At 39.4% G+C, this 24,803-nt stretch overlaps 1 protein-coding gene across 1 annotated transcript in view; it reads right to left on the bottom strand.

Annotated features, from left to right (window-relative positions):
- LOC21398352 (DNA annealing helicase and endonuclease ZRANB3) overlaps positions 1-24,803 on the bottom strand; it is a 25,142-nt gene continuing 339 nt past the window's right edge. The window contains exons 2-25 of the mRNA XM_024172399.1: positions 24,543-24,803; positions 23,930-24,289; positions 23,674-23,806; positions 23,251-23,423; positions 21,947-22,020; positions 21,744-21,785; positions 21,575-21,665; positions 21,170-21,229; positions 20,429-20,606; positions 19,322-19,518; positions 18,790-18,895; positions 17,829-17,956; positions 15,337-15,402; positions 15,159-15,257; positions 9,180-9,428; positions 8,898-9,020; positions 8,675-8,764; positions 7,834-8,148; positions 7,396-7,583; positions 7,218-7,320; positions 6,914-7,059; positions 1,103-1,182; positions 692-867; positions 1-478 (exon numbers count right to left, since the gene is read on the bottom strand). The exon at positions 24,543-24,803 is cut by the window's right edge and continues 9 nt beyond it. Of these exons, the coding sequence (XP_024028167.1) occupies positions 323-478; positions 692-867; positions 1,103-1,182; positions 6,914-7,059; positions 7,218-7,320; positions 7,396-7,583; positions 7,834-8,148; positions 8,675-8,764; positions 8,898-9,020; positions 9,180-9,428; positions 15,159-15,257; positions 15,337-15,402; positions 17,829-17,956; positions 18,790-18,895; positions 19,322-19,518; positions 20,429-20,606; positions 21,170-21,229; positions 21,575-21,665; positions 21,744-21,785; positions 21,947-22,020; positions 23,251-23,423; positions 23,674-23,806; positions 23,930-24,289; positions 24,543-24,803 (3,594 nt within the window). The 3' untranslated portion in view covers positions 1-322. The remainder of the gene's footprint in view (positions 479-691; positions 868-1,102; positions 1,183-6,913; positions 7,060-7,217; positions 7,321-7,395; positions 7,584-7,833; positions 8,149-8,674; positions 8,765-8,897; positions 9,021-9,179; positions 9,429-15,158; positions 15,258-15,336; positions 15,403-17,828; positions 17,957-18,789; positions 18,896-19,321; positions 19,519-20,428; positions 20,607-21,169; positions 21,230-21,574; positions 21,666-21,743; positions 21,786-21,946; positions 22,021-23,250; positions 23,424-23,673; positions 23,807-23,929; positions 24,290-24,542) is intronic.

Raw genomic sequence — 24,803 nt, 5'->3', positions numbered from 1 at the left:
AGAAGAAATTACAGTTCGTATGGAATGAGTTGCGGGGATAAAAAAAAAGCCAGGAAATCTCAACATAATTCCAGGCAGCGTGTCTTCCAATGCAAACCTCTCAAAGAGGCATGAATCAATCCCGAAGACGATGCTGATGTACTTTGTGCTTCATTCCTTATAGGCATCCCAGAATCAGCTTTAAATTACTGCTAGAAGTAGCAAAATTTTATACATGTTTAACTGGGAATGTCCGTGACAAAAAACCTCAACAGGAGGGATCTTTTGCCAAAGCCGCTATGCAACTACCATGCGCTCCTTTTCCTTTCTTGGTGCTGAGAAATTAAATGCTGTCTGTAGATACAGGAATTTCTTCATTATCCGTAGACTTTTCATTTCCAACATCTGTATTATTTCCTGAAGAGTAGGCACTCCCGGGAACCTTAACTAAAAGTTCATTGTCTAATGCATTCTCTTGCGGCTCCAAATTCCCTCGATCCTGAAACTTTTGTTAATAATAGTGTTAGAAGATTGTGATTTTTGGCGGGTAATTGTGCTTTGTGTTGCGTCTTACAACAAGGGTTTCATACTAAAGACTTGTGGACAGAAAAGATTGTAGATAATAGATCTTATTACATTCGTTAACGTAGAAAAGTTAGTCCTGGACTTTACAAAGTAGAAAGAGATCTGTGCTCTGAGACTGAGAACATACCTTTACATTAATGTCAGTTTGTTCATTGTGTTGAACGTTTCTAAGGCCGTCAATGGCAGCTTTGAGCTGTTTCTTAGCCTTGGCCCTTGCCAAGCGCCGTTCGGCACATTGAGCCTTCGTAACATCATAATGACAGGCTACGCAAAGTGTTCTCATGTTCTCAAGCATGCATTCACCTACACCAATTTCAGATAAAATAAAGATTTTATTAACGGAAATACCAAATAAATAAGAGAACAAAATAAAATGCTCGTTTTGTCGCTAAAAAAAAAAAGGCTTCAGTAAGATAGTAATCGAGCATTGACTAGTACTAGTAGGGTTTAACAGAATGCATTGTTTGACAATCTAATGGCCTGGAGATCATTTAAGTAGACGAATACAATTTCACAATATGTTGAGATTGTATCCTACCTCCACCTTTGTACACGGGAACAATATGGTCTGCATGCCATGCGTTGCCCTCTATTGGGTCCTTAACAAGCTTGTCGAGTCTGCATGTCATAAACTGGATTTCAGGAGATTATTCCGAATTGAAAGGTAAAGATGCTAAATTATGACCAAAGCACTGTAAGGAGAGGATTTGCCTAACACATCTAGCTCCCAAAAATCCGTTTCTGTCCCCAGGGTCCACAAAATGCAACTTTATGCAGTTAATGAATGTTAAAGTTTCTAAGTCGAGAATCTCCTTATCATAGTAAATTGTAACATATATAAAACAAGAATAAAGCAGAATATTGATAAGCCTCTGGTGCGGTTCACTTATGCGCGAAGGAGGCGCAAGGGGTGGAGCAGGAAGTTGAGTCAGCAAGGCAGCTGCTGGATGTACGCCAGATACGCCAAGGGCAGGAAGCTGAGTCAGCAAGTTAGTTAAGGGACGGGAGGTCAGTTGCTTGGAGTCTGTATAGGGAATTAACGTAGGAGTATAAATAAGATAGAGGGTGGTTAGTAGAGGGCACTGGAATATTGTCATTCTTAAAAGAAGTTGTTAGGAGAGCACGGGATCTCTCGAAAATCCCCATACCATTCTTTACTTTTCTTGCCGCCATTGTTAATTCTCGGATTAGTAATACAAATTCTCTTCAATTTGCCATCTTTCTGTGTTACTCGAATTGGAGCTTATCATTTGGTATCAGAGCAGTGACGTCTGGGAATGACGAGACGTGCCGATGAACGGGAGAAAGAGAAGACGGAAGTTCCTCGAGAAGAATTCCAGAAAGAAATGGAAGGAATTCGTGAGGATTTGAAGAAAATACCTAGACTTGAGCAGGGAATGGAGATGCTGCTTGAAAGGTTGGATGATCGGGTGAGACTGAGGGAATCGGCCTATCAGGAGCTGCCGTGGGCCGCGGAAGGCGCAGCGGTGGAACCACCGGCGCCAAGAGAAGATCGGCAACGGGAAGGAGGAGGCCGTGCGAAATTTCGAACGTGACGGGTAGAAATGCCAGTTTTCGATGGAGACAACCCCGATGGATGGATCTTCCGTGTTGAGAGGTTTTTCACCATGAATCGAAAGACGGAAGGGGAGAAATTGGACGCGGCGGTGGTAAGTCTCGAAGGAGAAGCCCTGGCGTGGTTTCAATGGGAGGACGGTCGCAGGCCGATTCGGAATTGAACGGTGTTGAAGCTGATGATTCTGGAGTGGTTCCGCCCTACGCAAGAGGGGAGTCTGTGCGAGAAATTCTTGTCGTTCCGCCAGGAAACGACGGTGAAGGAGTACCGGCGAGAGTTCGAGGCGCTGGCAGCGCCATTGACGGAGCTTTCGGAGCAGGTCTTGGAGAGCACTTTCGTTAAGGGATTGAAGCCTGAGATTCGGGCGGAAATCATATTGATGAGGCCGGAAGGATTGGGTCGAATCATGGAGGTAGCCCAGCGGGTGGAGGATCGTAATAAGATGGTACGCGGGCCAAGAACCTCAGGCCCACAAGACCCACAAAATTTGACGTAGAGCAAAGGGGGAAATATTTATACAGCTTTCACTGGGCAGAGGGGTGGTCCAAGCCATTCTAGAACGGGAGCAGGGAACACGGGAGAATCAGTAGGGAGGAACTTCGCCACGACGGAGAAGAAGACCGGAACTGGTGGTGGCGTGGCGACTTTCCGGCGGTTGATGGATGCGGAGCTGCAGGCAAAGAGAGAAAATGGCCTATGCTACCGGTGTGATGGGAAGTATACCTATGGGCACCGTTGCCCCAACTGGGAATTGCAGGTCCTGATCGTCAGGGAAGAAGAGGAAGAAGAACAGGAGATTGGAACAGAGGAGAGTGACGAGGAGAAAAATGAGAAGCTTGGGGGAGAAGAGACGGTGGAACTGTCACTCAATTCGATGGTGGGACTCACTGCTCCGAGAACGATGAAGCTCAGAGGACACGTCCGTGGGTGTGAGGTAATTGTCCTAATTGATAGTGGGGTTACCCACAACTTTATTTCTTATGAACTAGTTAAGAAATTGGGGTTAACTGTGGATAAAACTAGTGGGTATGGGGTAGTGATGGGTATTGGTGTGTCGGTGAAGGGTGAGGGAATTTGTAAAGGGGTGATGGTGACCTTGCAAGATGTGGAGGTGGTGGAAGATTTCTTACCCTTGGAGTTGGGTAGTTCGGATTTGATACTGGGAATCCAGTGGTTGGAAACTCTTGGGGTAGTTTCAGTTAATTGGAAAACGTTACTTATGAAGTTCAATGTCAGAGATAGACATGTGACGTTACGCGGAGACCCTGGATTGAACAAATCACTGGTGACCCTTAAAGCCTTGATGCGAGCTCTTAGGCATGAGGGTCAAGGAATTTGGGTGACGCTAGGAAATTTAGTGGTAGACACGAGTGGCAGGGGAGAGGAATTACAGACTAGGGTGAAGTCAGTGCTGGATAAATATGCTTCGGTGTTTGAGTTTCCTGCAGAGTTGCCTCCGACAAGGGAAAAGGATCACGCCATTATCCTCAAGGAGGGAACTTCACCAATCAATGTACGGCCGTACCGCTATCCGCACATTCAGAAAACTGAGATTGAGCGGCTGGTGGGAGAAATGATGGTGGCTGGCATTATACGGACTAGTGTGAGCCCTTATTCCAATCCTGTGCTATTAGTCAAGAAGAAGGATGGTAGTTGGCGGTTTTGTGTGGACTACTGAGCCTTGAATAAGGAAACGGCACCTGACCGTTTTTCGATTCCCGTAATAGAGGAACTCCTTGACGAGCTTCATAGGGCGGTAATTTTTTCCAAAATTGACCTCAAGTCGGGTACCACCAGATACGAGTGCGTCCGGAGGATGTTCCGAAGACAGTGTTCTGCACTCATGAAGGCCATTACGAGTTCCTCGTAATGCCTTTCGGCTTGACAAATGCTCCGGCGACTTTTCAATCACTCATGAATGAGGTCTTACGGGCTTTCCTTTGCAAGTTTGTGTTGGTATTCTTCGATGATATACTCATTTACAGCCGATCGGAACAGGAACACAAGTGTCATCTCGCACAAGTGTTGGAGGAATTACGGCGGCACCAACTATATGCCAATGCGAAGAAATGCAGCTTTGGTCAACGTTCCATAGAATATTTGGGACACATTGTGTCTGACCAAGGTATTTCAGCGGATCCGGCTAAGATTTCAGCTATGTTGCAATGGCCATCACCTGCCAATTTGCGAGATTTACGGGGCTTCTTAGGACTGACCGGTTACTACCGGAAATTTGTGGCTGGGTATAGCCAGATTGCGAGGCCTCTAATTACTTTGCTTCGGAAGGACGGATTCCGATGGGATGCCGAGGCAGCGCAGGCTTTTGACCGGCTCAAGCTGACTATGACGCGGGTGCCGGTGTTGGCTTTGCCGGATTTTACCAAGCCGTTTGTGCTCGAGTCGGATGCTTCGGGGTTTGGAGTAAGGGTACTGATGCAAGAACAAAGGCCAATAGCGTTTTTCAGCCAGGTTGTCTGCTCAAGCCCATAGAAAATCGGTATACGAGCGAGAGCTCATGGCCATCGTATTAGCCGTCCAGAATTGGCGGCCCTACCTACTAGGGCGCCATTTTGTTATTCGGACCGATCAACGCAGCCTTAAATATTTGCTGGAGCAGCGGATGGTGAGCGTGGAGCACCAGAAATGGTTGCTTAAATTGTTGGGATATGACTTCGAGATCCAATACCAACCAGGGGTAGAAAACCGGGCTGCAGATGCTCTTTCTCGATGCCAGGCCGACCCTTCTTTAAGTGTGCTGGCGGCTACTTCTGTGATTAGCTCAGAGGCTATACACCAGTAGGTTTTACAGGATACCCGGTTGGCCAAAGTTTGGTCGGATCTACAGCAGGATGCTACATCTCATCCGGGGTACTCAATCCGGCAGGGGCGTTTGTTCTTTCGAGGCTGAATGGTGGTAGCTTCGAAGGCCCCGGTGGTCCAACAGCTCTTATGTTCTTATCACAGTGGTGTAATAGGAGGGCACTCCGGCGAATTGAAAACTTATCGTCGGATAGCCGCCGATTGGTATTGGTTAGGCATGAAGAAGGATGTGGTCTCCTATGTGGCAGCATGTGTGTTGTGTCAACGTTGTAAGGCTTCTACGCTGGCTCCTAGTGGACTCCTACAGCCATTACCGGTGCCGGATCTGGTATAGGAGGATATATCCATGGATTTCATTGAGGGATTGCCTCGTTCGGACGGGTTTGACACTATTTTGGTCGTCGTTGACCGGCTCAGTAAATATGCCCACTTTATTGCCTTACAACATCCTTTCTCGGCTGAGAAGGTGGCTCTACAGTTCATTCAGGAAGTGGTCCGTCTTCATGGCGCACCTCGCACAATTGTGTCCGACTGGGATCGAATTTTCCTCAGCCATTTTTGGATAGAGCTGCACCGGCAAATGGGCACCACCCTCTCCCGCAGTACATCATACCACCCACAGTCCGATGGGCAGACCGAGGTTGTGAACAAGTGCGTGGAGACGTACTTACTGTGTTTCACTTCCAACAAGCCGGGGCAATGGCACAAATGGTTGGCGTGGGCGGAGTATTGGTATAACACTTCCTTTCACACTTCCACGCGGATGACCCCTTTTCATGTGGTTTATGGGAGAGCTCCCCTTCCTGTTGCACTACGGGGTGGGAGCGTCACCCGTGGAGTCCGTCGAACGACAATTGATGGACCGGGATGCGATGTTGGATCTCCTTAAGTTTCACCTCTTGCGCGCTCAACAGAAAATGAAAGCGGTGGCGGACAGTAGACGCCGCGATGTCCAGTTTGCTGTTGGAGATTTAGTGTACCTTAAGCTGCGGCTGTATCGCCAAGTTACACTAGCTCGTCGCCGCAATGAGAAGTTAAGTCCTCGTTTTTATGGTCCCTATGAGGTTGTAGGGCGAGTTGGGTCCGTGGCTTATCGCCTTGCGTTGCTTGTGGGCGCTGCCATCCACCCGGTGTTCCATGTTTCCCAACTTCGTCGGGCAGTCGGCCAGGACCAGGCAGTGTCCCAGTTACCTCCTCAGTTGACTGGTGATTTGGAATTGCAGGTGATTCCAGCCGCTTTGCTGGGGGTGCGCCAACGGCTTCATGGTGGGCGAATGGAATTGGAGGTGCTGATTCGCTGGGAAAATTTGCCAGAGCATGAGGCTTCATGGGAATCTTATGATGTTGTGAATGGCCAGTTCCCTGATTTTCACCTTGAGGACAAGGTGCGTTTTTGGGGCGGGGGTAATGATAAGCCTCTGATGTGGTTCACTTGTGCGCGAAGGAGGCGCAAGGGGGGATCTGGTGAAGGGGCGGAGCAGGAAGTTGAGTCAGCAAGGCAGCTGCTGGATGTACGCCAGATACGCCAGGGGCAAGAAGCTGAGTCAGCAAGTTAGTTACGGGACGGGAGGTTAGTTGCTTGGAGTCTGTATAGGGAATTAAGGTAGGAGTATAAATAAGATAGAGGGTGGTTAGTAGAGGGCATTGGAATATTGTCATTCTTAAAAGAAGTTGTTAGGAGAGTACGGGATCTCTCGAAAATCCCCATACCATTCTTTACTTTTCTTGCCGCCATTGTTAATTCTCGGATTAGTAATACAAATTCTCTTCAATTTGCCATCTTTCTGTGTTACTCGAATTGGAGCTTATCAAATACCCATCAAAACCAGAAAAACGCCAAAAAAAAAAAAGAAAATAATAATAATGTAACTGTCAATTCATATCCTAACCCCCGTGTGGCAAGTAGAGAAAAGAAAAAGAAAAAAAAATTAAGCTAATTTTTTATCTACTTACAACTTCTTCTGGCTTGCTATTCTGGGTGCAACTTTCTCAATATACTCTCTTCGCAAACCCAAAGATAGAGGTCTTATGAGATCCACGAGTTTATGACAGTCTAATTGACAATTTGTGCAAATACCATTTTCTAGTTGAAAAAGTTCCTGAAAATTACAAATACTTCAGTGTTTTGTAATTGTATAATGTAACAACAAACAACGATGGAAAGAAATATCGTAAAAGCATTTAGAATTTTATTTGATATACAAGATGCACAAATACAAAGGGCAATGGAGACGAGCACAAAAGCAACACATCTAACCTGACGGAGGGATCTATCACTAGTTCTTATTCGATATTCTTCATAGCATCCAAGATTACAGAAAAGATCCTCAAAATATTCAGGCGCCTTTGCATTGCTACTCCTGAAGGTAAAAATACTCGAGCCTTACATAAATAGTTATAGCTGCAAAAAAAAAAAAAAAAAAAAAAGGACTTACTTGCATGGTGCTTGACAGAGTTTACAGAGAGGTTCATCAGTCAAGGTCCAACCTTGAGTGTATTCCTTCTCCTTTTTCCCATAACCAGTTCGCAGATGAACCTTTTTCCATACAGCATCTGATGGTAGAGGTTGGCTAATCTCACACAAAGGTGTGTGGCGGCGCTTGCTTCCGACCTTAAGCAGTCCCTGTTATTGAGCGCTAATATATTCACACACAGATACTGCGGTATGCACATTTACAACATGTACTAGATTTATGGGAAACAAAAAATAACAGCAATAATAATGACAGGAACATTACTTAAAAGAGGAGAAACAAACAAGAAACAACGGTTAAACAGCAAAGGAAAATCCAGAAAGAATCTGAATTTTTTTTTTTTGTTGGGTGCTAGGTAAAAGAGTAAGAATTCAGTATTTCAAGTTACAGAATACATACCCCATTTTTGTGGTTAACACCTTCATTCAAGTAGCACAGCTCTACTGTTAAAGGAAGCTGTAATGGTTTTCCAAGTAACTTCTTTTGCTCGACAGGTCTCAAATTATTCCACTCCTTGATGAATACCAAAACAGAATTCCTATAAACCGGGTTGTCCTTAACGTAGTTTGAATTTGTTTTCTTTTCATTGTCAGCAACACGAGAATTTAGAAGCTCAAGTTCCTCGGCTCTAAAATTCTCAAATAATGGTCTTGGTCTCGTATCTGTCCCCGAAATGCAAGAATACAAGTGAATCCTACCAGTATATTGGCTCACCTAAAAAAATAGAACGACAGGAATTGATAAGACCTCGGGCAACCAATGCTAGGAACACCATAAAAATAAACAGCAGAAGCCACAAGGTAGTATAGATCCAGGACCAGATTATAAATGCTCCATAATAACGACCTAACGCAAAAGAAAATGCTTCATAATTTAACAGAAGCTAGAACCCAGAACTTTGGTCACGTACTAACCTTGAAATTGAGATAATCAGACGTTAGGTAATATTATCCATGCAATAATACGATCTTTTAAGACTTTAATTTAATCATCTGTTTGTATCCTTCAATTTACATTTATTCTTTTGGATATGGTAGGACGTGGGGCATATGTTAGGAACCCATTAGATAGAAATAGAACTAACCCAAGCAAAACCGGCTCGCAAAGGGAGGGGACCCAAGGGCTTATAAACCCACCGATTATCTTATAATTATCCATGTGGGGCTTTTGGTATCTAACATACAACAACCAAAACACATAATCTACCAGGTTAGAGCAAGGAACGAAGGAATTGCATTACCTCAAATCGCAATGAATCTACAGGGTTAGAGCAACATTCAAAAGCTTCTGTTGTTTCATCTCCTTCCATTTGGGGGGAAAATATATTTCCCTGCATTAAATAAATTGGACCAAATTCCACCATCTGTACTTAATCTAAAAATAATAATAATAATAATAATAATCTTTTTGGAGTCAATAATCAGTTAAACATTACTTTTCTGTTGAGTGTTGTGTTCACAAACCTCATCCAATTTCGACAAAGATTCTTTGCCAGCTTTGCTGGTTTTCCTTTCAGAAAGGTTTTCTTCCAACTTTGCCTCTAAAACTGAACCCTTGTCAGCGTCAACACCACACGTAACCATGGCCTGTTTCACACACATGCGAGCATGGAAGCACCCACACAGAAAACAAAAACTTGAATTCAATCAAGTTCGCAAATTTATGATATAAAAGGAAAGGCTCTAAGAGTAAAAATTAAAGTATCTTCCATAGAACAGGAAATTGATCATAAATGTCAACTTTACCTTGATAAGATAATTGTCTGTTTTGGCTGAACTTCCTTCAACATTAGTCTTTTTTTCATATCTTGGTGTCACTTCATCCACAAACTCATCATTCACTTCGGAAGGTTCTGTGTCCTTCAGTAAGCTAGATTCTTGAAATTCCAGTGGTTGAGCAGAAGGCTCACCGGTCTCCACAATTTCCAAAATCTTATTCTTATCTTGAAGGCTACCCAATTTACAAGATGTCTCCAGAAAAGAAACACCTTCAACCTGCCTCCATGGATATATACCAACTCTTATAGAACAAATGTGAATCCGTAACACTATTTCAAATTTGTTCTAACTGTAACACTATTTCTAAATATGCATACATGCACGTATGAATGCGTGCCCGCACACATTTTCTAAGGTTTAAAGAAAGACAAAGCGAAATAAACTACCAGCGATAGAACTTTGCATTCAAGATTATACTCTTATGGAATAAGACTGTTTATTACCAAAAATTAACATTTACTAGTGTGGGAAAATACAGTTGTAAATTGTAATTAGCTTTTTTGTAATTAGTTTCCCGATTACTATGACTAAATTAGTGTGGAATATTTTTCTTGGGATCCCTGGAATCATGGGATTAATGTTGAAATTCAAACTAGCCGAATCTAGATGAGTGATAGGCTCCTAGAATCGTGGATATAACGGCTGAGGTTCTGTTGTAAACTAATCCCTATAAATGTGTAAAGTAGTTCCTAGTATCTAAGAGTTCTCTTAGGATAAGATCTTACTTTTCTTGTGTATAAATATCCCTTCCGTTTATTCAATTAATAAGAGAAAATTCCGATTATTCCAAACTTCAATAGGCATAGATCATTTCCTTTTTAGTCTAGGCGCGTATTCTTATATAGTCTTCTAATACTCTGTAAATTTATTCATTCAATCAATGAGAACTCATATTCATTCTCTCATATTTCACGATATGGTATCAAAGCCCTATGCTGTTTATCCTGGGTTTCATTTGTTTCTTTGGCATTTCATTGCCGTCGCTATTTTTTCTATCTTTCCGGTCTTCATCGCCATTATTGTTTCCTGTCTTTCTGGCCTTCATTGCCTGTTTTTTGTTACTCCCGTTTAATCTCTCTATAAAAAGTGAGAACCATGTCTGAGACCAAAGCCACCAACACTCTCCAATCTGAAGAGGATAATTCCCACCATACTAATGGTGATTTGTAGAATATTCGGCCCACTTATATAGGCTAAATGGAAAAAATTATTTAAAATGGTCCCAATTTGTTCGAACCTATTTGAAAGGCAAAGGAAAACTCAGTCATCTTCTTAAAACGAGACCGAAGAAGGGAGATCCAAAATTTGATGCTTGGGATGAAGAAGACTCCATGATCATGTCATGGCTGTGGGATTCAATGAATCCTGAAATCAGCGATACCTATATGTTCTTGACCACTGCCAAAGCAATTTGGGACTCCATTCAACGAACCTACTCAAAAGCTCGTGATGCAGTCCAAGTTTAAGATCAAGGTCAGAGCTAGTGCAATCAAACAGGGAGAAAAAACTGTGACCGAGTATGCCAATTCCCTAAAAAATTTATGGCAAGAACTTGATCACTATCGGGTTATTGAAATGAAGTGTGTTGAGGATGCTGCAACTTTGAAGAATTTCATTGAGAAGGACCGGGTTTATGACTTCCTTGCTAGACTCAATTAGGAATTTGATTAGGTTAGAGTGCAGATTCTTGGGAAAGAGGAGATGCCTTCTTTGGAGGAAGTGATTTCACTTATTCTGTTAGAAGAAAGTCAAATGGGTATTATGCTAGAGCCCCAAGTTGCAGAAGGATCAACACTGACAATCAAAACTGAACAAGTTAAAGCACCAAAAAATGGGAGAGCACAACCAAGAGCAGAGCTGACCAGATTTTCAGAGAATGGAATATCATATCAGACCAAATTTTTAGGGAAAGATAATCGGGACAACCGAGACAATCTGTGGTGCACTTACTGCAAGAAACTAAGGCATACCAAAGAACGTTGCTGGAAATTAAATGGTAAGCCACCTACTTCAAGCAAGGAATGGGGTCACCGAGGAGAGCAACATAAATCATACAGACAAGCACATTTGACAGAGCAGGCCAATCTTCCAGAAAAAAAGGAGCGGGGACTCAGTGGAGAGGAAATCGAAAGGCTTAAAGGCCTAAAGGGTCTTTTGAAAAACCTTCCGGTGCATGCTCATTAGCACTCTCAGGTAAGTCTCTATTCTCTTTTGGATTACATGCCTCAAAGAAGTGTTTTGAGAATTCTTGGATAATTGATTCAGGGGCCACCGATCACGACGTATTCATCACAGTATTTTAGTACTTATAAGCCATGTCCAAGTAGTAGGGAAATTGCTGCAGCAAATGGTTCTCTTGCCACAACAGCAGGTCTAGGAGATATTCACGTGACACCTTCCTTTGTCCTTAAAGATGTACTTCATGTCCCGAAATTATCTGCCAATCTTGTTTCAATTTAGAAAATTACAAAGGATCTAAAATGTCATGTAAATTTCTACCCTTCTTATTGTGTTTTTTAGGAACAGGATTCGGGGAGGAAAGTTGGACTTGCTAAGGAGAACGGACTTTACTACCTTGAAACACCAAGTGCTTCAAAAGGAGTCATAAATGAATTGTCTGTCTCTACTCAGTTCCTCGAATAAAGATGCCATTTGGCTTCATTATTTTCGTCTTGGTCATCCATCTTTTATAGTCTTGAAAATTATGGTCCTTGCTTTGTTTAAAGGATTAGATATTACGAACTTTCATTGTGATGTTTGTGAATTTGCAAAACATACTCGTGTATCTTTTCCTATTAGTAATAAAAGAAGTTCTCATCCATTTGATTTAATTCACAATGATATATGGGGACCTTCTACAATCCCAAACATTTCAGGGTCACGTTGCTTTGTCTCTCTAATAGATGATTGTACTCGAGTCACATGGATATTCTTACTCAAGCACAAATCAGATGTGAGTAGTGTCATTCCCAATTTCCATTCTATGATTCAAAACCAATTTGGAGTAAAAATAAAAAATTTTCGTGCAGACAATGCACGAGATTATTTCAATCAAGTTTTATCTCCCTACTTTCAAAAGGAAGGAATCATTCATGAGTCATCCTATGTAAGCACACCCCAACAAAACGGGGTTGTTGAAAGGAAAAATGGCCATTTACTCAATTCTACCCGAGCATTGTTATTTCATGGTAATGTTCCTAAAACGCATGGGGAGAGGCCGTTCTTACTGCTAAATACATGATTAATAGATTACCTTCAAGAGTATTGAATTTTAAAACTCCCATAGAGGTACTTGTACAATTTTATCCACACATATGAACTTCCAATGGTCTCATACCTAAAATATTTGGGTGTACTTCCTTTGTTCATGTGCATAGTCAGAATAGAGGAAAACTGGATCCTCGAGCCATTAAGTGTGTCTTCATCAGTTATTCTTCCACCCAAAAGGGGTATAAGTGCTACAATCCTCTCTCAAAGAAGCTTTACATAACCGCAAATGTCACTTTTGATGAGACCAAACCTTATTTCTCCAAGTTTTATCTTCAGGGGGAGACATCATCAATGGAAGATAAAGACTTTGGTTTTCCTGAACTTGACCTCCCACTCACCTCTAAAAAAGCTGTCCAATCCGTGTCTGTGCAATATGTGCCTGTCCAATCCGTGCCGGTCTAAGAATCTGTCCAATCCGTGCCTCTTTTAGACCAAGAACAAAATCCAAAGTCTGTGCCCATTTATGACACTTTTAGATTTCCACACTCAAGGAAGAAGACTGTTTCAGATCTGACACATGTCCAAAAATCCGAGTCCTGCTAATGAAGACATGGTAAGTCCTGATTCTCCTTTACATACACTGCCCACTGAAACACATACAAATGATTTTGATTTGCCTATTGCTGTAAGGAAAGGTACTAGAGAATGTAGAAACCGACCCTTATATCCATTATCCCACTATGTGTCTCTTACGAGTTTTTCACCATCACATATAAATTTTCTTGTGAGTCTCAATACTGTGTCAATTCCAAACACCTTATTTGAGGCGTTATCTAAAAGTGAATGGCGGAATGCTATGAGAGAGGAAATGAATGCATTGGAGAAAAACAAGACATGGGAGATTGTTGATCAACCAAAAGGGAAGAATTTGGTTGGCTTTAAATGGGTGTTCACTTTAAAGTATAAGGTTGATGGTTCTCTCGAGAGGTACAAGGCAAGATTAGTTGCTAAGGGCTAACTCAGACTTACGGAGTTGATTATCAGGAGACATTTGCTCCGGTTGCAAAAATGAATAGAGTACAGGTATTACTGTCATTACCGGCTCATTTTAATTGGCAACCTCAACAGTATGATGTGAAGAAGGCATTCTTGCAATGAGACTTAGAAGAAGAAATTTATATGAAGATTCCACCAGGGTTCGAAGGAAAAGGGATTGCTAATAAGGTCTGTAGATTGAGAAAGGCCTTATATGGACTTAAGCAATCTCCTAGAGCCTGCTTTGGGAGATTTGCTAAGGTAATGAAAGACACAAGTTACAGACAAAGCCAAGGAGATCACATACTTTTCATCAAACATTCTAATTTAGAGGGAGTGACGACACTTTTGGTGTATGTTGATGACATAATAGTTACCGGAAATGATGAGAAGGAGAAGGAAGCTTTGAAACAGTATCTAAGGAGTTTGAGATAAAAGAGCTTGGGAGGCTAAAATATTTTCTTGAAATTGAGGTTGCATACTCAAGGCAGGAGATCTTTATTTCACAACAGAAATATGTAACAGATTTATTGAAGAAAATAGGGAAGCTTGCTTGTAAACCAACAACCAATCCTATCGAGCCAAATCACAAGCTTGGAGAAGCTAGAGAAGACCCGGTTGTAGATAAAGAGATGTACCAGCGATTAGTGGGAAAAATCATCTATCTTGCTCATACCCGACCTGACATTGCTTATTCAGTAAGTGTTATCAGTCAAATCATGCATGATCCAAGGGAAGCACATTTACATGCAGCGTATAGAGTACTTCACAACTTAAAAGGCAGCACAGGCAAAGGAATCTTATTCAGAAGAAATGCTGGACTTACTCTAGAAGCCTATACGGATGCAGATTATGCAGGATCTCATACAGATAGGAGGTCTACCTCTGGCTACTGTACGTTTCTTGGTGGTAATTTGGTGACGTGGAGGAGCAAAAATCAAAATGTGGTGGCAAAGTCTAGTGCCAAATTGAAGCTCTACTGTGACAACAAATCATCAATTAACATAGCTCATAATCCTGTTTAGCACGAAAGAACAAAACACATTGAGATAGACTGACACTTCATCAAGGAAAAATTGGAAAGTGGTCTGATCTGCACACCATACGTATCTTCGGGGAATCAACTGGCAGATGTCTTAACTAAGGGACTCAATAGTACAACCTTTCATGAGATTATTTCCAAGTTGGGAATGGAAGACACCTATTCTCCAGCTTGAGGGATAGTGTGGGAAATACAGCTGTAAATTGTAATTAGTTTCCTGATTACTATGACTAAATTAGTGTGTAGAATATTTTTCTTGATATCCCTGGAATCATGGGATTAATAGGCAGAGATTATTTACTTTTTAGTCTAGGCGTGTATTCTTATATAGTCTTCTAATACTCTGTAAAATTATTCATTCAATCAATGAGAATTCATATTCATTCTCTCATATTTCACGATAACTAGAAAAGCTAAGAATTACTACAGCTGATGAAAAAAAAGATATCTTTCTCCACTAAGAAAACAAAATAGAAACATACTGATGGATCATGGTAAAGTACTGCGTGCAGTGAGGAATAAGCAAGCTTTAACAAGAATTTCATTAACTTTCAGATGATATAAACATACAGCCAACTTGCCAAAAACTTTGGTTCTCACAGGAGCATTTCAGTAGTAAACAGGATTGAATAAAGAGGGAAGAAAAGGAGGAACAAAACCTGTATATTTTGTATTGCATCATACTTTCCATCAGTTGTAGATGAAACACGGCGCAAGCTACTATTCAAACTTCGCCAATGCGACTCATCGGGAGTATCCTGCAAAGTGTTAATAAACATCACGCTGTGTATCAAAGAAAAACATCTGCAAATCCTCCACAACGAAGGAAACAAGTACCTTTGCACAAAAGATATAAATGTTGACTGCATTCTTTTGCCCTCGCCTGTGAGCTCTATCCTCAGCCTTTTGAAAGAGTTCAGAAGAAGCGTATGCATCAAAAAACCACAAACATCAAAGAAGGGAAAGTTTCTGCAATTTTCTAGTTTTTTTTAAGTTTTTCTTAGTTTACCAATCCATCCCAAAAGCTTAAGCTGTTAGTATGTAGGCCAACAATAATTTTATATTCTAACACTCCCCCTTCACGTGCAGGCCGGAAATGTGCAAATGTGCGGCTAAATATCAAGCCCAACACAAGAAAAAGCCCGAAACAAATTAAAGGCTCAACACGTAAAAACAATTTAAATGGGAATAAAGAGTGCGAATACGAGGGTTTAAACTCATGACCTCCCGCTCTGATACCATGTTAGTTTACCAATCTATCCCAAAAGCTTAAGCTGTTAAGAGGTAATCCAACAATAGTTTTATATTCTAACAATTTTGCATTTTTATTCTTTTGTTTAAAGGACTACCATATCCTCTGCTTTTCCTTTTTGTACTGCATGATTTCTAATAAATAATTACTTGATAACTCACTCTTAATTAGACGGCCATACTGTTAAACTCGACAATTATAAATTCACAGTCATTTTATTTCTATCAGAACTGAAATAAATCATAAAACTTGCAAGCCAATCACCTATTGAGCTCTAAAGTTTTGAAGCTGTTTAAACATGATTGGTTTCTAACTCAAACCACTCATAAGAAATAAAATAGGCTTTTTGCCACATGACCCCCTCAACTTTTTGAGATTGGCAGATCGGTCCCTAATTTTTTTTTTTTTTTTTGCAATCGGGTCCTTAACATTAGAAATCTTTTACAATTGAGATCCAATTAAAAACGGCGTTAGTTTTTTAGAAAAGTAGCCCACGTGTGCTTCACTTGATCCACTAATGAGGGTAATGAGCGTCTTTTTCACTTTCATAAATTATTATATGTTAAAAAAAAAAAAGCTTTGTTGCCTGACAACTATGGGAATCTCAATCGGATGAGGAAAAAAAGGGAAAAAAAACCATGGAAATCTAAAATCAAATGAAGATCATAATTACCTGCCAATCTAGTAAATCGACAACAACATTCTTTCCCAAACCTTTTTCAGGTTGAAAAAACTAACTCTTGGGGATTCAAAATCCCAAAAATCGATCCAATTTTTTTCTTCTCACCATAAAAAATCCCTCCTTTAACAACATAAAGCGGAGATATAACCGCAATCGCTGCAAATTTTCCAAAAAAAAAAAAAAAAAAAAAAAAACACATTCAAATGGATAAATCTATAATCCTAAGTTTTCTGGTTCATCAAAATTCCTATAAGCTTATAGGAACAGACATCTTAATACGACGTCGACGGCCCTGAGGAATACAATGTCGTACACGAACTCATCATCGCAATCACTAGTCGTGGTAGAGTTTTAGGAGAAATGAATATGCAATTATTGTTCCATTTCTCAGTGAACATTAATCGAAAGTAAACGAAAGCATTGTTGGTCAACCCCAACATTGCACCACAAAAACCCGAAGCGCCGCCGTCGGGGAGAAGCGGGTGTTGTCGAAGTTCACCGATCTGAGCGACGACAAGAGCTTCAAGGTCTTGGCCATGGCGACTTCAAGGGAGAGCTTCAAAGTAGCTTTGATCTTCAAAGATGATTGGAGTTTAATTTGCCATATCCTTTGAAGAAATTGATGGAATCCAAAATATTTTTTTTTATTTTTTCTTTTTTGAAAACGATGGAATCCGTTTTTGGGTTTCTGGGTTAGGGAAATTGGTGTTGATTTGTGGAGGTCGTTTGGTGCTGATTTTTGGGTTTCTGGGTTGAGCAAATTAACAAATAGCAACCAGATTGTTCATTTGTATAAGAGATTATAGATGGTTTGAAGTTGGCAGAGATGTGGAGGTCGTGGAGGTCATGGAAGGAACCCATAAATTTGTAGAAGATGGTGGAAGGAACCCAGTAGAAGGCCGTGAAGGTTGTGGAAGGAACCTAGAAATTTCTGCGTTTTCCAGATCTCGAGTTGAATATAATTTTAAGTTAACATAATAATTTATGAAAGTGAAAAAGACGCTCATTACCCTCATTAGTGGATCATGTGAGGCACACGTGGGCTATTTTGTCTGAAAATTAAAGCCATTTTCAATTAGATCTCAATTGGAAAAGATTTCTAACGTTAAGGACCCGATTGCAAAAAAAAAGGTTTAGGTACCGATCCGCCAATCTTGAAAAGTTGAGGGGGGTCCCATGCAAAAAGCCAATAAAATATTATGAACTGAACTTTAAGGAACCCTTAAATATTGTAGCTCTAATCATATTTCTACCACAGAAAATAATAATGACAAATCCAACAGCGAGAAAAAAGATATAAACAAGTCTCTTCGATAATAAAGTTTCTTTTTCTCTTCCAATGAGTATTTCGTTTTTTAAAGGCTTTTAAGAAAATTCATTATTAGGATTTAGGACCTGAAGCATCAATGACGGGGATTGAGGAAGCTCCAAGAACACAACATGTTGTGCTGATGAGAAATCCAATCCAACCCCGCCAGCAGTAATACCAATTATTGCAATTTTCACCTGATCAAAAAAGACATCTCCAGCATTAGTATAAACCAAATAGTGAAGCCGCAAAACCTGGGTAGAAGGATTGAATCAAAATGGCAGCACTTTGATAAGACCAAAGGAGAAAGAGGTACTTTTAAATCTTGAAATATGGAAACTATTGCATCTTTTGGTTAAAATTGTTTCTGTAGGAATAAAAAATTCTTCACAAAAAGATTAAAAAATAAACTTTACAGAGGATCTGAAGGAAACTGTCCTTCAAGAAAGAAAAGGATTGCTAGACAATAGCACCAAAATACAAACTGATGACAAAAATTAAAAAAAAAAACTCATAAGTGCAACTCTGTCAACTAGAGAAAGAAAAATGTCTAACATAATCGTTCTTCTGTATACTGTTGCAACAAAGATTGACTCCTATAAGAGCACAGTTGACTGCAGGCATGAGATTTTAGTTTTTTTCAATAATAATAATTATTATTCTTATTAATATTAATATTATTATTATTATTATTTGCTGAAAGCCTAAAAAAGGAGCTCAATTGTATCGCAAAATTTCTAAGGTGCATTTGCTAATTTTCATCAGTAGGTTTATACCACATACTACGGCAACCAATGTATCAAATTTCGATTAACAAAATCCAATTACTGCAATAAACCTAAGAAAGATAATGGTTAACTAAATAAAATAAAGAGAAAAGTTTACTTGTAGTATCTGTGCCATAAAATATCCAATCCTTTTGAATGGTTTAAACTTAAGAAAGAAATAAACACTTGAACTCACTACCCTCAGAGCAGAATACGAATAATATATCTGGCAACAATAAATAAATAAATAAAATAAAGTTCGATTAGGAATATGAGATACGAGCCTCAGTTGATGATTGGAAAGACAACACAGCTGACTGCCTATCTCTAGCAAGTGTGGTCCCATCAATACGGACAAAACCGATCCCTTTCTCGCAAATGAATTCCTGACCATACAGTTCAACGAATCATACAAAAGGAATAAAAGTAACACCTATAATCAAACAAAAGTTAAGGAAAAAACAATCTTCATACAGTGAAGAATAATAGTCAACAGATTCTTGGCTGTCTCGGTATTAAAAACCCTCAACAAGGTAGTACTCAGAACTACATAATTTAAATTTAAAATGCTAAAAGTATTCAAGCTCTCCTCTTCACAGATATCACACAGAGAAGGGTACATGCAAGGAACTACGTGACGGTGCAGCAAGTTTCAACTCGCAAGCAACATTACATACGCCACTAGTATAAGGTAGAGTATACGTGAAAACATAGTTAGAGATAGCTTCCATATAAGAAGGATAATGCAATAACCGAAACAGAGGTAAAGGCTATTGTAAAAGAGTAAGGAAGCCCCACTCGGGATTTTTCACCTGCACTCCATTTAGTACTTTGTGATGATGTGCAAAAATGATCATTTTGTGAGAATTTGAATTTGAGTCCAGGTTTGTTGCACCATCTGACTCCGCAATGAGCGGATGAATGGAGAGCCATTCGCGAAACGCAGAAAGCTTTGCGATGCCAAGTTCTTGGTCAGAAAGCTGCTCTGACATATGCCAACCCCCACCATCTGCAAGCAAATAAATGTTTATGAATTACATTACATTGTGATTTTTATTCAATTAGAAAAAGAGACAGAGGCACATACATTATGGTAAAAATATTTCCCCCATTAAATCCAACAATATTTAAAGATCGAGTACTTTTTAACTAATCGCCAAGCAGGCCATTCAATATACCAATTGGATACTTCTCTCGCTTCAAAAATGTTTAAAAATAGGCTTATCCTAATCCAGTTCCAACTTATAAAAAAGTCAAGGCTAAATAAAACTCGTATCACTGTGAACCTAATATTTGATATCAGTTTAGTGAAGAGAGAGAGTGAGTGGCAGAGAGATTTTTTGTCAATATGAATTATAATCATTACATATTTTTTTACTTGAGTTTAAGATACCAAAATTTTGAAAGCTTATTATATCCACAAACATCACTACACAACGCTCATACTTCAAATAGACTCAATAAAGCCATATCGCTCTTAATAAAAGTGGAAGCAATGAAGCCATATCCCTCTTAATAAAAGTGGAAGCTTTTTGCAAGAAGTATTCTTTATATAAAGGCTCCACATAAATATTCGAACATTTAAGAAATGGACAAAAACTGAGGAAAAATATATTAATTCACTCATACTGAATACACTTCATGAAGCTTTATTACATCAGCAAACTAAAAATACAATCTTACCACTTATTAAATAAATAAATAAACAATCTTACGACTTTACTATTTCAATGTACTGACCAATGTGCTAAGAACGCAGAACCTCTCTCATTCTATACGCCTTGCTGTATAAAGAAACTAAATTATAGGTATTCTTGACTTCAGAAGTTAATATAAAAGTGGCATGACATGAGAGATATAACAACAAGAAAGAGCTTTTCATAATGCACATATACAGATGCAAAATATCCATTACTTACCATCAGATTCATCCAAATCATTTGAAGAAACATCTTCAGAGGCAGTTTTTTCATCATCAGCCTTCTGCGCAACCGCAGCCTTTGCAGCAATTATGTCAGATCTCTTCAATAAAACTCTTAAAAGTTGCCTACGTTTGGGTGGTAACTGAAGCATGACATGCTCTTTGAGACGTCTGATCTAGAATATACAGTGAAACTTCAACGAATCAGACCAATTGCAACATAACTTGGAATGGCATTACAAAGGAAAGACTGATCTTTCCATTCAGCATAGATATTCTGGTGTAAGTTATTGAAACAGTAAACATGCGAACTTCCAAGAACGATACAGAATATCAAAAGTAACGAAAGTTCTAAATTCTAATAAATATTCCGGTAATTAGAATAGACCAGGAAGAGCTGCTAGCTAGACCTGTAAATTACCAATGCTGCATAATTAAAACACAGAAATCTTTACGTATATTTTTTTAATAAACAAAGATCAAATTACAGTCACAACATGTTTTATTCAGTGCATGTCATGCAACATTGGTCAAAAAATGCTATTAAATGGGAAGTCTTTAACCGCCACTGCCACATCTCCTTTTTCAAGTAATACCCATTGTGTGTCATCAGATGTAAAGTTTAATGACCACATACAACTGCAACACGTGGAAATGAATATTTTTAAATCCAAGTTATGATAACGAAACATCACATAAAATTCAATTTCTTGTAAGCATATCACGAGCAAGAGCCTACCATAACAGTCTGCTTAAGTAGCACATTCAACTCCTCCAAACGAGTCCCTTTTGAGAAATCCTGAAAGACCCTTGGAACATTTAAAGGCAACAATCAAACGATCACTGAGGAACACAATTCATGCCAATAAAAGGTATTAACATGTTCTGATGAGAGAACATACAAAACTGCATTAATATATTTCCATAGAAACTGCATATGACATTTGAAATACTAAAATAGTAGACTGAACCATGAAATAGGATATCTAGTATCCAACAAAATCAACAACATAGCTGAGGTCTTTCATCGCCAACAAGCATGAAACAGCAGAAAGCCTTCTTATTTGAATGGAAAACGATATTGCAACTTAAGTACAACGATTCCTTAGTAATATACAAATAGTGATCTTTCTCCAAATATTACCTGGAAAACGTTTCCGTCCACACCCTTGACATATTTGGCATCGCAATATGTTTTTGCAAAATCATACTTGTTCTTTCCAAGTAAACCGGGCCTATACGTGACAATATGTAATAGCAATAAGCCTAGAGAAAATCAAGTCGATCAAAAAAGATATAAGGGTGAGACGAACACTTGCCATATCATATTTATCTGATGGAAAATGTCGAATGGTCTATGGTCACCTAGGAAAACATGCGAAATAAGCTATTAAAATGCATGATTAACCACTAGTTACCAGACCAAAAGTCTAAAATAAAACATAACAAAGTTAAGGGGGGAAGAAATCATTTCTTAAAAAAAAAAAAAAAAAAAAAAAAGAGTCCATACTACAACCTTGACAAAGAAGGTGTCCCTGATAGTAGAACTACGTGCTTGACCTTTGTTGCCATGTCAAGAACTGTTTTCGTCTGATAATACACATGATAAAGTTAAAGTTACAACACCTTACAAGGATAAACAAATCATAATACTTGAAATATAGCAAATAAAATAAACCAAAGAGATACAATCCTGAATAAATACATTTCCCAACATTAGAGCATCTCTAATGCAGTGCTAAATTGGTGTGCCAATACCAAATTTTAACATTTGAGAGGAAAAACACTCTCAAATGTAGTGCTATTCTTGATGCAAAATTTGGCATAAGCTAATTTAGTGGCACATCTGGCACCAAGATGCTAAATTTTAGCATTTGAATGCTATTTATAGATGTATTTATCTTTTTTTTTTATAAGAAACGAACTTTATTAAAAATAACAATAAGAAGTACAAAAAGGAGGAAAAAGGTGGACAAGAGGTCCACTGCAAGTGAAAGAAAAAGAGAGCAAACAAATAACCAACAAAAAAGAGGAGACTCCTAATCAGGATTACAACAAACTAGACTAAGACCCCACCAAATCCAACCAATTGGAATTTTGGAAACAATCAAAGAAAAAGGATGGCTCTTAAATTCTTTGTGAGTTAAAGCCCACAGTGAAGCAGACAAGATTGCTTCCTCAAACAAATCATTAACGTCGAGAACTTTTTTCAAAAAAATTCTAGTATTTATCTTTTCATTTAATCACTATAATGTTGGCATTTTTAAATTGCTATTTTCTTTTTATGACCGTGATGTCCAAGACTTTGCCCAACTAATCCATGGGATCCATGCAAAGACCTCCCTCCACATGGATCAGGTAAATCTCAGGTCTTTTGTCCATGAGCATGGCCCCAAGGAACTGATAGCACCCAATGGAAATCGAACCTTAGGCCTAATGCTTCCTCATGCACTAAGTCCAAGAGATTTGCCACTGAGCCAAAGCTTAATGATTATTGACAAAAACTAGATATGGCATTCGAGATAGTATTATGCATTGGTGCAAAAATGAAGAACACTTGCAAGAAATGTATGGATTTGGGTATATGAGAAATTATTTCCCATTGCAACAACAATATGGATAAACATGGTCAAAATATAGTCGGCAAGGAAACAGAAAATGAGATGCCAAAGTTTACTATTGATGGAATCAAAATCTTATCTGAAATTCCAAATTACAAAAAGATCATCACCAATCCATCCTAAACACGAGGAAGAAATGAAATACCATGGCATGGACTATAAGCTATTTATTCACTAAGAAATAAGAAACATAATGTACCTCTCCTGGCTCTTGTTTCTTGGTACATCGTACATGGTGAGACTCGTCAACTATTAAAAGAGCCCAATCTCGATCAAGCATGCTCTTCCTCAAACGGTGAAGCATTGTAAAAGAAATAACCACAACTTTTGGACATCTTTTCAAATGGGCAGGATTATTTTGATGACCAAAGACTGGAGCCAAAGTGGACAATTCTTAAATAAAGAGAACACTATAATTTCTTTTGACATCACAAAAATATCATCCGCATAAAGATACTGAAAAAGAGGGTTTATTTTTTAAGAATAAAAAAAAAATTACATCCACCAAATAAAGAAAATTGGTCTACACGTTAATTGAGCACTACATTTACGGAAAATAGAAGAGATACAAGTAAAAGAAGCAAAACAAATTAAATATATAGTGAGAAACAGAAAGCATTACCTAGATGGATATCAGAAGGCAAAAGAAATGGAACCCAGCGCTCCAATTCTTCTGCCCATGAAAAGCGCAAAATCGCAGGGCAAACGACAAGTACAGATCCTTCATTCATGAAACAACATGCAATTGCAATAGCCTGAGATGAAAAAACATTACCATGTCACTACAAGTCTATAACTATATCATAACAAAAAAAACATTGAAACATAAATTTGGCTCGGTAAACATTATTGTTGAACAAACTACACAACAGAACTACCTGCAGTGTTTTTCCAAGCCCCATTTCATCCGCAATGAGACACCGGCCCCCCCTCCGCAACCCAAATTTGATGCCGTCAAATTGGAAAGGCAAGAGCACTTCCAACAGCGACTTCGGCAGCTTCCCAATCAACTTGTCGACCTCGTCGTCAGACAAGTGTTCCGGCCGGCAAGGCATCCACCTGTCGGAGACAAACGAATGCGAAAGCCTCTCAACAACATTGAGTGTTCCCCAAGGTATCTCCTCAACATCAAAGTTCTTGTTACCCTTCAAACACTTCAATACTGTACTGTAATCCCTCACATAGTACACACAGGCCTTTCCGCCGCTGTGATTTTGCGTGTAATGCAACGGCATAATCTGAAAATAATAATAATAATAATAGAAATTAAAAAAGATCTAATTTTCACTTTTCTTTCCTTTGAGACTCTCTACCAAACAGTAAGAAATTCTCCTTTTTTTCATTTCAAAGTCTATAATTTACGACTTTTGAGTTAAAAAAACCCCAAAATTCAAAATTCAAAAAGAAGAAAAAAAACTAGAATTCCATTTTCTTTGATTTTCTTTCTCTTCGAATCTCTCCAACAAACAGAAACCCTAACAATCCACTCACATTGGACAAGCAATCAGTCAATCTCCTTAAGCATTCCTCGGCGCCGGGATAGGCGAAACCCCGTAGAGCGACCGGAGCGGCGGAGAAGGAGTCGGGAGAGCAGATTTCGAGCCTGACTCGGAACTTCTCGGGCAAATTGGCGTGGCGAATCGGATTGTTACGCGAAACAAGTTCTTGTGGTTGATCGGCTGAAGAAGAATGAGCGCAGGGGTTAGGGTTTGGGGCGAGGTCGTGGGAGAGCTTAGAGCACTTGAAGAGCGT

The sequence above is a fragment of the Morus notabilis genome, unplaced genomic scaffold (genome assembly GCF_000414095.1).
Source record: "Morus notabilis unplaced genomic scaffold, ASM41409v2 Scaffold70, whole genome shotgun sequence".
In the NCBI taxonomy this organism is placed as follows: domain Eukaryota; kingdom Viridiplantae; phylum Streptophyta; class Magnoliopsida; order Rosales; family Moraceae; genus Morus; species Morus notabilis.
Note: the sequence above shows the minus strand (reverse complement) of the source record. Positions and strands in the feature narration are given on the sequence as shown.